Consider the following 14,208-nt stretch of genomic DNA (forward strand, 5'->3'; position numbering starts at 1 on the left):
CCTGACAAAAAGCCACGAGATCTTTTAATCATCTTTTCTCCCTCTGTCTACACCTTTCCTCCCACTCTCCTTCTCCTCCGCTCTTCATCTATTAACTAGCAAATAGACCGGGCTGCTCTTCTGATATGCTCTCCTCACCGCCGCCGAAAGCCACACACAGCGCACACTCCCTTCACACGACGCTCTGTGATTGTCCACCGAGGCACTCCCAGCTTCACCTCTCAGATGCAAATGACCGCTGGCCTTTGGCTCGGTAGGGAGACAATAATGTAGTCTAGTGAGGATTTGAAGCGGGGGGCTGTAGACAAAAGGAGGGCAGGTGGGCAACATTTGCCTTCAGCTGGCATGCAATGGAAATGAGGTGCCGAAGGGCCAGCGGCGACCTGTGCGGCGGCATGGGAGGGAGCTGAGTGGGGCTGACAGCCTCCATCAGTGTCACGCAGATAGTCTGCTGAGTGGCGCACAAACAAGATTGGCCATTTCACCATCACATTTTGTTTTGTTTTGCGAGAGCTTATTCGCTGTACCTGCACCGAGCAACACACAGAAGCAGAACGAAGCTGCTCTTTAGTTTACTCAAACATTTCTCGCTTGTGATGGATGCTATATTCTGCTGCTCTTGCTCCTCATACTTACTAGTGATTCAATTATTTTCACAAAAACTTGAATTATTCCTCAGGGACCAAACTTATGCCAAAACTCCACCGAGCTTGTTTGTGTCACATTTTTTAACGCCCGGCAGTTTGCACGGGTGTTTTATTTTGAAATTCAACCGGATTCTCTGTGCCGTTTCTGTGTCCGACCTCCGGGCAGCTCGCAGCGTCCGTCAAAGATAGAACAGTCGCGTATTCTCTGACCGGTGGGGTTTCAAAGATTGAGTAGAATGACCACGATTAGCTCAGACGGCAGCGGCACATCTTCAAAACTCAAAAAAAAAGGGTACACAATTATGTAAAACAGAGAAAAGCAGCAAGAATATTTGGCAATAGAGTTTGAAACATTGCAGAATCAAAACTGTTTTACTGTAGTTTAACTAATCAATTAACCAACTCAATTTAAATTTCTGATCTGGCTTCAAACAATCAAGTTCTGCTGATTCAAACTTTCCTTCTTGTAAGAAATTATGTCTCATCTGCTGAAAACCTTTGTTTATCGCTGTTTGTTTTTTTTTTACTCTCTGACAACTGGTGGGCAACTGCGATGATGGAAAGAAAGCAAATTGTTCTTTCTGAATAAAACAATGACTCCGCGAGCAAACACCATCTCATTATCTTCTGTGAGTTATCTGTGCCGAGGCTTGCCAGCAGATTCATTTGTGGCTTGTTTTATTTTTGTTTTTTTACACAGCGAATGGCAGCAAAAAGCAGTTGCCCATGTAAACCTACAGGGACAGAGCATCCCACTTTATTCATTTACTGTCTGAGCTGCGATGAATTAATGTGCACTATAATTTTTGTATCACAGGATTATGATGTTCCTGCCAAAACTGTCATGCATTAGTGGCATTTACATCGAGGTTTATTTCCCCGCTCCTGTCAGCGTAAAAACATGTCGGCCCCTCTCTTCTTTAGATAATGTTAGCCAACACGAGCGTGCCGCAAATCTGCAAATCATTGGGGATCCTTTAGCTAATCAGCGTTAAGCAGAAAGGATGACAGAAAGTTTGTCATTGACCGTTCATTACTGACACGCATTCCTGCTGGAGAGCGGCATGCTTTTCTTTTCAGGCATCGGATGAGTGCCCACACACACACTTAGAAAGGCAATCTGAAGCTTGATTTAAGATAAATCAAGAAGTCAAATGGAAGCCGCAGAGCCTGAAGTTTAAAAGGACAGTCTGAAGGAAAAATATGAAGATAGAGAGAGGGGGGGAAGGAGGCTGCAGAGCTGTGACATTCCACAGATGTTTGTTGGGCTTGGCTGGCCATGCTCTAAGAACCGAGCTTCCGTTTAGCTGATGTACACTTCCTCAGCACAACAACAGCAGCAGCAGCAGCAAGTGTCCCTAACTGCTAGGAAGAGTCATCCTCCCATCTCTGGTCATTTTGCATTAATGGATACAGCAGTCACACCTCTGCTTTGTCTCGTACGTGGATATCTGCCATTTCTAGCAGCTTGTTGTTATGATCCGGGGGACATGTAAACATGTTTTTACTGGTCGTGAGCTGCTTGCGGTGACACGGCGTTCTGGCATGGGGGGGACAGTTTCTGGCACAACATTATTAAACAATGTTTGTGGGATTAGAGCTCACAATAACAAAAACCTGGGCCGCCTCGTGAACAAGGATGAACTGTTTTGACTACGGGACGGTGACACGGCGGAGGCTTGCCAAGAAACCGCGGTTGGTTATTAAAGCCTGTTTCTTCCAAAGAGATAGGACGTCGTTTATTTTTGCAACATTGTTTACATAATTTCCCCATCAGCAGAATATTCCATGGTACAAGAAACATGCCGATGTTTACGGAGGGTACATATTTCCATAGATGAAATGACAAGACGGCATTTTGTTCAACGGTAAAAGCTAAAAAAAAAGAATGAAGGTGGTAAACAGCACTGAATCAGAGGACACATTTCCAGGCTGATATAATCCTCCCTACTGTCTAGCCACCTGACCACTGGGAAACAACAGCACTGTCTGCTGCCAAAGTAACATAAGCACACAAACACACAAGAGCCCTGAGAGAGGCACCGACGCCAGCTTTAGCACACAGTTCACACGGGAGAATAGGTGCTAGAGAAAACACTAAAGTGAAACTCTTAAGGCCGGCGCATTCACTTACACGCACTCAGGGCTCTATTACTTTGAACTGAATTCCCTCTGCCACAAATGGAGAGGGAAGTGAGGAGGGAGAGGGGGGGGGGGGGGAGCCTCTTTATATATGTCAGATTAAACTTGGAAGGAAAAAGAGAAAGAGAGAGAGCGACAAGTCTACAAAAAAAAAAAAAGAGAAATCCGATCCTCTTCAAGTCTATCGTGGCCACACATGCAGATACGGCGGGAGCCGACTAAAGATAATAGTGACATAACCCTGACAACAAGTCAGGCTCTCTCCCTGTTCAGACTATATCACACTCCAATACACACACACACACACACACACACACAGACGCATGCATGCATACCCCAGGGTTCCTCTAATACACCTGCTGTCAGCTAAAAAGCAAACTGTCTCAATCTGAGCCAGATACCTTTGCTCTTCTGAAGAAGAAAGAAGAAATATTTCAGCAATTACGCTCATTACCATGTTCACATAATCACTTTGCAACTGCATCTTGATGCGACATCTGTTCCTTCTTGTGAAAGAGACACTTAGTTTATCGCTGCAGTGTGATATGCATTTAATTGTCAAACCGTGCACTCCTCTCACAAAAGAACGCACACTTGCACACACCCTTGTTCTGTAAACTGCGCAGCATACGGCGTCCTATAATTGAGTCGCGGCAGTGCGTAGAAAGGGTGGAAACTTAAGCCTGTTTTAAGCCACGCTCACATTAAGTCATTAGGTCATCGTGCTGTTGGTAATATGAGTTGTGCAGTTGTAATAATAAAGGGTTCATCACCCAGAGCCATGGCCAATTAGTCCGCCTCATCCTGGATTAAAGCCGGGCTTCTGCAGTTAACCCACAAAAAGGCAAGGGCCTTTTGCCTTTTTTAAATGAGCTGAAGCGCTTTGGTGGAAATCGTGTGTTACACTGTAGTTACCGTGGTTTAAGTTTCAGCTGTGACACATTCATATGGAAATGTAACTAAACACTGTGGCAAAAGGTTGTGGGTTTGATGACTGTGTAGTGAAATTAGACTAAAGTATCACGTTAGCAGCCCATGACGCATGTGCACCTTCACAATCTTCACATTTTCTACATTTAAATAACACTCATTTCCCCAGAGTTTGTCAAATTACGGGAAAATAAGACACAACGATATCTTGCGACATTAATTCCCGCGGAGAACACCATGTGTGGTTTTTCCAAATAAATCAGCTGGCACTGACTAATCAGAAAGAGACGTTTTTTTAATGAAATCCAAGGGTCGCCTTCTCTTTGTGCGGGAACAAGCGGTTCTTTATGGTCCGTGCATGCCAGGATAGTGCAAGCTTGCATGTTGAAGCTTTGGGAAAAAAACATGCAACAATAATCAAATAATGCTGGGCATAAAAAGAGAGTGTTGAAACAAGTGTGTGGCAGGGAGGTAACCGATTCAAAAGAAAAAAAGTGCACAGTCAGCAGCACATCAGAACAACCACCAGCAGTATTTTTGTATCGAGCTGTCTGGTTCGATTAACGAAACCGGATACGTGTAATAGATTACAGACCTCAACTCAGCTGAGCAGCTGGAAAGTACAGAGTTGTATTCCAACAGGGAACGTTTAAAAAAGAAAGATACGACTTACGAACGCTGAAAATAAAGCACATGTTAAAACCAGTGGAGCTTTAACAAAAGAGGATGAACTAGGAGCTGCTTCAGCTGATGGCTGCACCGTGTTCGCCGAGAAGAAACAAAGATGTAAGGATTACGTATTCTGCAACCCTCAGGTGTTACTTAACCTAAGGATCTTTGAGTTAGCCTATGCAATGAATTCAAAACCTACATTTCTCTGTGACTGTGTTTGGAGTAACTTCATTTCAAGGTGTCTCTGGAGTCTGCCGTGCCCCGTGGTGAGATTCCTGTAAATCTTTTGACATTTCAGTCTACAATGCAGACACCTTATCGTGTACACAAATGAGGTGAAAGGCCCAACACAGTATAAGGGATTAAGCTTTAAACGTTGCCATCTGTCTGAACCTCTGGATTAAAAAGACAGAACCACAGGAATCAGAGTTACTTGGAAAAGGACATAGAGGGAAAAGGAGGACGGAGGGGGGGGTGACGCCCGACAGATTAACTATGACGACTACTTTAGACCTTTTGCTTGGCCCCGTACTCTGCCACCGCCTCTGGTCACATGGGAAAGTGGGAGGAATGGGAGGAATGCGAGGTACAGCAAGCCCCGAGGAGGCGCGAGAGTGTGCGAAGAACAGAGGAGCCGAGAGAGGGAGCAGAGGAAATGTAAGGACACAGGATTCCCTCCCGTGAAAAAGTGAGGGCTCGTCCCCGCCGCTATCCTTGGATTCCACAGCTGACACAAATATGGGTTTCCTCTGCGCCACAACACAAAAAAAAAGACAATGACGCCGGTTAACTTTAATAATGAGAGATAAATTCTCTCTTTCAGGGCCTCTAGCTGGCATTAGAAGCAATGAGGAAGGCATTCAGGAGCGGAAATTGTTTGTAAATCTTAAAATAAGGTGCTATGGGTTTACTGATGGGTCTCTTGTTACTTCATACTAATTGAAACGTGAGCATATTATTCACCGTGCACACAGAGTCATGAAATGTGTTCATCAAAGTCACGCTGGCTTCTCAATATCAGCGCTCTGACTCACTTGCTGAAACCTGTTCACTACAATAATAAAAAAAGCCATAATCCATCCACATGAGGAGACAAAGCTTTACTTATTTCCATCGGGGCGATAACTTCATGGATAAATATTGTTTTAACCAGTGCAGTCTGCATAAATAATACGGTTTGCCTTGAGGCTGACGCGCAGCTCAAAACGTGGTGTATGGTTAAAACGGATATATTAAAACAGGTTGCTGCAAATTGAGGGGTCCTTGTGAGGTCAGTGAGGCGAAAGGCTTTGCTTTAAATCGTAACACTGAAGTAAAGCAATGGGAAATGGACTATTAATAATGTATAATTGTGCAGCAATTAAGGAAATGGCCCATACCAGTGAAAAACACTGGTATTTTCCTTTAAGAGCCATATTTATCTTCTGGACAGGATCTCTCCAGCAACATGATATATCCAGAGCGCCGGGTCACATGGTCCCACAGCCCAGTCTCCCTGGAGTTCCTGTTGCTAGAGAGACCGATGAAGTATAGGGAAGCCCAGGGGGTAGAGGGTCGAGCGAGGAGGGGGGGTTACTTAGAAGAGCTGCTGAGTTGTCCTGCACGTCTACATCAGCAGCGTTATTGCATATGTGGCGTACATGCGATACTCTGGCTGCATTTCTCGAGTCTCATGAAGAGCTCGTGTGTGTGTGTGTGTGTGCCAGCTCCTCCACTGCCGCCGGTGCGGACCGGCTCGCATGCCAATTGTTGACGAGCATGTTTGTGTGCCCGTCTCCCTGTGTGTGTGTGTTTGTGTTGTGCTGGGAGCAGGGAGGGGATAAATTTAGCGCTTTAGCCCCAGACTGGAGGCAGTGGCCCTTTATCCTGCACTGTCCTACTTAACAGAGTGCTGCTCTCTGCTTCCGCCTGCCACAGCGCACCAGGACTCACACGTTCCCACCTCCCAACAAACGGGGCCGAAAACAACAGAGGGGGAAGAATGTGCTCGGCTGCATAACATGAGCGCGGGGGCCAGTCGCATGTGTGTGTTATTGTGTGACTGTGCTTTTGCGACCACTCGTTGCGGTTCACTCCTGTAATATAAGCTGATGCACGCTGGCCTCGTTTCATAACAGCTTGATTTGTTAATGATGCTTTTAGTCAGACAACAAACTACTAAATGCACAACAGACCACACATTTAAAACACAGCGGAGTAGTAATCCAACGCTCTCCTGATTGCGGCACAGTTGGAGAACGCCGTAGATCTTATGAACGTTGCTTTCATCACACAGTGCATATCAAGCAAGGTGGAAAAAAAAAAAAAAAGGAACGGCATCCCCTTTTTGTCCCCGATCAAATTGAATCATCAAAGCAGGCTGGATTTAATGTTGCTCCGAATTTCGGTAATGCAGCCAATTAGGAGCAAGTCAACGAGTTAGTCTGCCTTAAGCTGACCAATGGAGCACGAGCATCCCGCTTCACCTTGGAAACACACGATCCCATGGTGCATTTCCCTGCTGCCATGACAACCAAGAGGAGCTCTCCCTTGCTCGTTCCCTCCACTCCCTCCCTCCCTCCCTCCCTTGTGTTCTCTCTCCCGCTCTCACTCTCTCTGTTTCCTGAAGCCAGTCTACCTAGCAGCATAAGATTCACAGAAACAACCAGGCTGCACAACTTGGGAGCCGCATGCACTCCAGACAAAGGGAATTACTGTCAGCTGTATCAACACGTACTGCTGCATTCGCAGTTCACGGGAAAGACAAAAGGCTCCAACCAATCAACGTGCACCAAGGAAACTGTTCCAATAATCTTTCTTTTAGCATTTATCTTGACATTTCTTTTTCTTGCATGCTCATAAAATGCCAAAAAAAAAAAAAAAACACACATGACTAATTCCTTGATGGCTTAATATGAGGGCAGTAGGAGGAACTGGAGGCACTAATAGACGTAATGATTGTCAAAAAATCTGAAAATTCAGTTTGCTGCTTACCACACACACACACACACACACACACACACACACACACACACGAGCATCAGGCTAAAATGCAAAAGGAGGAGGAGGGGGGAGAGAAGAGGGGAGAGCGAGAGAGAGGAGGAGAGATGATGTAAGCATTTCAACACAGGCTGAGGTCTGGGGTTGAGGTTATGAACACTGTCAGCTGGCCACAGCCTCCACCAACTGGAGACTTTGGATGCTGCAGAGGGGCTTTCTGATGATCAGCCAGTGATTTGACTGCAGTCAACATCTTTTATTGCTAAAAGTCAAATAGCTGATGACTGATAATGACGAGCCTCAACTGTGCGTTCACACACAGATGCATAAATTAGTTTGACAGAAAATTAATCAGCAACTATTCTGATAATCGATTACGGCTGCGGCTAACTATTATTTTTGGAATTTTCTCTTCCAATAAATGGAAAGTAACTGCAAAATTATTAAATTAACTATTATTTTAAGACAAGGAAGAGCAGCAAACTTTCACATTTGAGAAGCTTTAACAAGAAAATGTTGGATGGAGTTTTCAAAATAGCCACAGATGATTTTATTAGGGTCAACTGACTAATCGATGAATCAATAAATCATTGTAGCTCTTTAATAAATTAACCGTTTTAAGCAAAATTTGCTGGTTCCAGCTTCTCAGATGTTGTTTCTCTTATTTAAACCGTGCGGCAAACTGAACATGATTTTTTTGACACTTTGATGAATAAAACAAGCGCATCAAAATATGAAAAAATATTGACCTTGAGCTGTGGGAAATTTTAAGATATCTTTCACTACTTTCTGACAGTTTATACACGAAACAACTGATCAAGAAAATAATCATCAGTTGCAGATTTACAGCCACGTCTAACGAAACAGTTGCAGCCGACTCTTCCAACAAACATCGAAACAACCACTCAGGCCTAAACTGAACTTTGGGAGATTCAACATTTTTGATTTATCAGAGATATAATGATGGAAATCCTGTTGATAGGTAAAGTGTGTTGTGTTTGTTTGACTATGACCCTAGAGAAGAAAACAATGTCATCATACAAATTGACTTTCTTTGCTGCAAATCCAGTTGGGATATAGAATAAGAGGCGATACGAACTCATGCGTGTCGATGAAAGGTGAACGAGATGCTTAAGAGGAGACAGATGAGCAGAGGTGTTAGCAAACACATAATCGATTTAGGATTTCTGTTTAGGAAGGAAGGAAGGAAAAGGTATCTAAGAATGACAGGTGTGAAACAATGTACAGCTGAGTACACATTTCATAGAACAATAAGAGCGGGAATTCCCCGGAACTTTTCAATCACATCTCCCACAGAGCCAGCGAGTCACCGAGAATCATGTAATATCCGAGCGCTGACATAAAAAAGGTACCGTCGTGACCACCCATGAGGACAAAGGCTCCCCTAGGGATGAACACGAAGTTCTCTATGGCAGTACTGGTGGAAACAAACTTAGGCATCTCCATGGTGACGAGACACATCGAAGGTAGGGGAGGCTCTGGATAAAATGCAAGCATAAGAGAGCACGAGATGAAAACCAACATTACTTGAGCCATTTAATAACAAAACACGACGGCCCTGCATCAATAACAGCTCGGGAAATGTTTCACTGTCAGACCAGCTGGTCTGGGCGCAGTAGCGACATCAAAAAACAACACACACAAAAAAACAACACACACAAAAGGGGGTCTAGTAAATTTCCGTCACAGTTCTGTGGTGCTTTGTTTGTCGAAATCCCAGCGTGGCTGTAGCACAGCGGAACACACCAAAGGGAGAGGACAAACATCCTTGACGACAACTAAGATTCAGGGTGGTTGCACCACTATTTATAACCTGCCCAGTCTGCGCCGTGACAGCAGAGGGGGATGGAGGGAAGGGGAGAGGGAGTACAGAGAGAGAGAGAGAGAGAACCAGACACACAGACAGAGGGTGGCCTGTGAATTCCAGAGCAGAGGAAAAGACCATTGTTTTGTTTTTTTCCTCCCTTGACTGGGGCCCTCTGTGATCAGTGTACTGGGTAATGAGGCAATAGAGCTAAAAAAACAAGCCATGAATATAGCTTAAAAAGAAGAAGTGGCTTGTTCTTCTGTAATATTTTGTCCATTATTCTCCCGGGGTTAAGTGAAAATCTATCATACTTGTCCTGAGAGATAAAGAGTTATTGTCCGCAGATGCACGGCCCCCTGAACGATCCTGGCAACTCTGATCTGACAGCACACACTGTGGCGATAATAAAGACAGGCTAACAGCAGGTAGCACAGTTCTGGCCATTTCCATCCAGGACAGAGCGACTGGCCTGAAAACAAATACAAAAAACACACACACACACACACACACACACACACACACGTGTCTGTGGTCACACAAGATTATGTCACTGCATGGCCCCTGTGGTCACCTGAATGGGAAATCTGGCAACAACACCAGGACAACTCCAGAAACAATAACACACTGACACACGCAATATACAGCTGCACGTGCGATCATGCGATCTGTCACACCTCGCGATACAATTATGATTTCAAAAACTAAAAATCAAGATTAAAAACCTGCATTTGAGCCGTCGAGCAACAGCTGCATGAGGCAGCAAGAGTCAGGGAGTAGGTGAGGGGGTGCAAAAAACTGTTGCGGTCATTTTCTCCTCACTACCCCGCGTCTCCATCTCTTATCAATAAACCCAGACACCAAGAGCAAGAAATCCAGCTCAGCAGATAAAGCAAAGAGGAGGTGGAGCATGTCTCAGTTGTACACAAACACACTCAGAGCGGCGAGAAGAGAAAGAGAAAGACAGAGAGAGAGAGAGAGGAGACAGAGAGTGCTGGCACTCTGGCACAACAGCACCTCTTTCAGTCTTTTTTAAAACTCTCGTATCACAATTGTAATGTAGTGCACAACGCAGTGATATCCAGAGAGCGAGACTGTTCATGCATCAATAATGTTAAATGAAGCCCGATCCATTTACAGTCCTTTTGTTTTTGTTTGTTTGTTTGCCTTGGGTACAGCAGCTGTCAAAAGTGCCCAATTGCTCTCCATTAAAAAAAAAAGAAAACTAACGGCAACGCAACCTGCGAGCGAGCGACCCGCACGTCAACCGTGGGGCACACACACAAAATAAACAAACAGAAGCCAGCAGTTTCAACCCAGCTAATAATATGGTGATGTGCGAGCAAGCTGAGCAGCTCAGGGTTCATAAACAAGTCGTCACTTTGCATATAATTTAGCTACGCATCTATACTCGGGCTGAACTTCAGTATTTTGTTGATTCTGGAGATTGGGAATCACTGTGAAGCAGCATGTTGAATGAAGCAGCAGTTTGAAAACATGCTCACTATTTTGTTTTACACATTTTTATACATCCTCACTCTGAGCTCAGCGTGTACCGTCCATGAATCATAAAGAAAATCTGTTAAAATAAATATTGTATTGGACTGAGTATCATAAGATAATCAAATCGAGACCAGTGCCAAATAAAATATGGAGTAGGAAATCCCTGGTACTATATATATGCTATTTAAAATCCGCCTCTGTCCAAGCATCAAGCGCTGCCCAGTGGGAACAGAACCCCTAACCCTGTGTCTGCCGGATCAGACCATACCGCAGCCTAACAACAAGAGATATAACATGTCTAAAAAAGGGCAAGAAAGTACCATTTCCAGGTTGCAGGTGCATTGCGCCGAGCGGTGCCATAAACCAGACACGACGCGGATAAGAAACTCAGCAGAACGAGCGGTGCAGGACGTACCTCTTGTTGATGGGCTTCTCATCCTTCTCGTAGGGCTTGACAAACCACTTGCCGATGCGAACGAAGCTGCGATTCATGAGGCAGCGCTCCAGCAAGTTGTGGATGGCTTTGAACAGCAGCGTGCGACATTCGTAGGAAAGGCCGTTCTCCCAGAGCCCGTCATCCTCGGCTGAGGAAAGGAGAAAAACAAAAACAAAAAAAGTGAGAAGAGAGTGGAAACTATGCAGGGTAAACAATGCCAATCACCGGCACAAAATCTCCATTTACAATTGCAGTGAGAACGGTGCGTGTCACTGCTGTAAGTTGGTAGGAAAAAAAAAGCATGGCATAAAGCCACCTTACACTTCAGATGGCACAGTCACTCGGGCATATGCATCAGTGTTTACAAGGTTAAGCATGGGAGCGCCAACTGTCATAGAAAACATGTTGTCACAGTCCCGTGTATCACGAATATCGAGCTTTTAAGTCAAAAATATTCGTTTAAATTACAGTGTGACTCATCAACATACTGTCATGAGCAGGTCAAAGGGAACTGATGTTCCACCATTCATTTGTATACGCTGTTGCAGGTGTCAACTCGGAACAGTTTCACATTGACTAAACACACACGATGAGAATTCAGTCCTATGGATCACGTCATGAAAACACCTTGCAATTCCAGTTTGACAAACTCCGCAGAAACGTGGGACGTGGCTGTGAGCAACTGTACTTCTAAATCAAAACACACAGGAAACCGAGACGTTGTTAAGAACGCTCGCTGAGGGAGAAGCGGTTACTCTGATTAAGTGTGACGGACGCGTCGGTTCAAGCTGGACACCTTCATGCAGAAATTGCACGTTTCCTGCGATGCAAAATAGTCGGTCGTATCTGAAAATCGTTCTGCAGAGAGGAGATGCTAAACTGAGACAGAGAGAGGTTAAGTTAGAAACCTGCTTTTATCCTGTGAAGGTTTCAGGTGCTTTCTGCTTCTCCGCCACACACACACACACACACACAGGGTGAGGTTTAGGTTTGTAACGGTAGACATGGTCACAGTTCAATAGTAGTGGTTTTGTTTTCGGTACAGCGGGAAAAACCAAGATTTGATTTCTCTTCATTTGCAGCAAAACATAAACGAGTCGTGTGGAAACTGAACAACAGGCATTAGCCATGTGCAAATCTAGGAACATTAAAACTGTGGCCCGCACACTTTGATCAGACGGCGCATAAGCACATGCATAAATGTCTTCTGCAGGAATTGATTACGGCGACATATCTGCTGTGATAAACACTATGAGTAACGTCTCTCCCACTGTCATTGTTGCCGTTTTAGCGAGTCGCTGCTTGAACCCGACGGGAGGGGAAAAGGACTTAGTACCCTCAGACTGTTTCAGCCTCCTTCCCGGCAAATGCATATACTCGGGCGACGCCGTCGCAAACGAGATGACATGTTTGATGTAGCTCGCTTTGTGTCGTTATACATGCTGGGGTAAACAAATCAGTATGGTTCGGTTAGTAACAAAACGCAGCTGACACACTGGCAACACTTTCGGGTAGAATTTGCACTTCTGAGTTTCTGTTCAACACCTGCAAAGAGTTAGACCGTGATTAGGATGTAACAGAGCTCGTTTTTTTTTTTTTTGGTTTCATATGGCTAACAGAACCAAAACGAGACTGCCCCTGTACCAAGCTGTTCAAAGTGTACCCGTATCACAGTTGCTTTCTGAATCACATTCTGCGCTGGCCTGAATGCTGGTCTAATCTCATTAACAGTCGCTGCTCACATCTTACAGCACTTAAGCTTCTTTCAGTCGAGTCTCCAGCAAACATCTCCCCAAGTGTGCCGTCTCCGACTGAGCACGGGCGAAATAAATAACGGCTGTGACACAGCCTTTCGTGTCAGTTTGGGGTGCATCGAGGGAGGCACAAGCCAGGCCGGAAAAAAAAAGCAAGTAAATCAAAATGTATTGAATTATTTAAGTGCACCTTTTGCTTGCTAATGGAAAGGGTGGGTTAGGCTATCTTCTTATTAAGATATTTATTAAATCTTTAAATTGAAAAGGTACCAAAACAGGAAATTTCTTTTCTGTAAATACATTCTGGGTCCTGTGCCAGCCTGGCAGGTTTGAAAACCTGGTTTAAAGAGACGAGCCAGCTATGTTGCATGAATACAATTAGAAGCATCAGCAGGCCAAATGCACAAGAATAAGTGTCAATTTTAATTTTGAAAAGGAAAAGAGGTATTTCATAAGTATCCCGACCCCATGAAATCCACTTTCAAATGCCAAAGCTCTAATCGGCAGAGAACATTCAGCTAGCCTTAAAACACTGCATCCATCCAAAAAGGAAAAACAATCTCGGGACAGCTGCCAAGTAAAAAGGTGGCTACGTGCTTGATGATTTTTGAGAGCGACAAACTAATTCATCAGGTGCGCGCACAACAACTTGAGGGATAAGATCGGGAACACAGAAAAACAGGGCAAAGGCAGGAAAACAGCAATTTCCTATTAAAATTTAACAGCAACTGCAAAAAAAAAAACAGTGTGAAGCCATTCAACTTTCTAGAAAATGTGGATGTTGTCTTGTTTTGACTGATTTTGCAGCTGCTCTGGACATCCTGAGAAACATGAGGTAGGTAAAAGGGCAAAAGGTCAAGCTGGCCCACTGAGGCATTGGCAGCAGTTTAGGAGAAAGGAAAGGGGACAAAAGGAAACAAAATAGGATTTAGGCCAAACTCTAACACTGAAGAGACAGGTCAGTGTGAGTGATAACACTTTGAAAGACAGGGGGAAATGAGGAGAGCAGCAGAGGACTCATCAACACAACTTGCAATCTGCAGTTCAACCTGTAGTCCTACTCCGAGTCCTCTGTGGATGAAGGCTCCTCTGTAAAAACTTGCAGAAAACCTCCCAACACCTACTTTCACATCAACCCATCTGCTTCACTTTGCCAAGACCACATCTGCCCCGTTCCTCCTCCTCCTCCTCCTCCTCTCTGTCGCCTGTTCCTCCACGGTCTCTCCCTCGAGCGCCGAGCAGCTCTAAAACAGGCGTCTGGTTTACATCAAGTGTTCCTAACGACCTCATGTTCATCATGCAATCCCCGCTGCAACACTC

General features: G+C 44.7%; 1 protein-coding gene across 1 annotated transcript in view; it reads right to left on the reverse strand.

Annotated features, from left to right (window-relative positions):
• med13a (mediator complex subunit 13a) overlaps positions 1 to 14,208 on the reverse strand; it is a 66,230-nt gene that overhangs the window by 35,893 nt on the left and 16,129 nt on the right. The window contains exon 3 of the mRNA XM_010748994.3: positions 11,114 to 11,282. Within this exon, the coding sequence (XP_010747296.1) occupies positions 11,114 to 11,282 (169 nt within the window). The remainder of the gene's footprint in view (positions 1 to 11,113; positions 11,283 to 14,208) is intronic.

Source organism: Larimichthys crocea, chromosome XXII (genome assembly GCF_000972845.2).
Source record: "Larimichthys crocea isolate SSNF chromosome XXII, L_crocea_2.0, whole genome shotgun sequence".
Classification (NCBI taxonomy): domain Eukaryota; kingdom Metazoa; phylum Chordata; class Actinopteri; family Sciaenidae; genus Larimichthys; species Larimichthys crocea.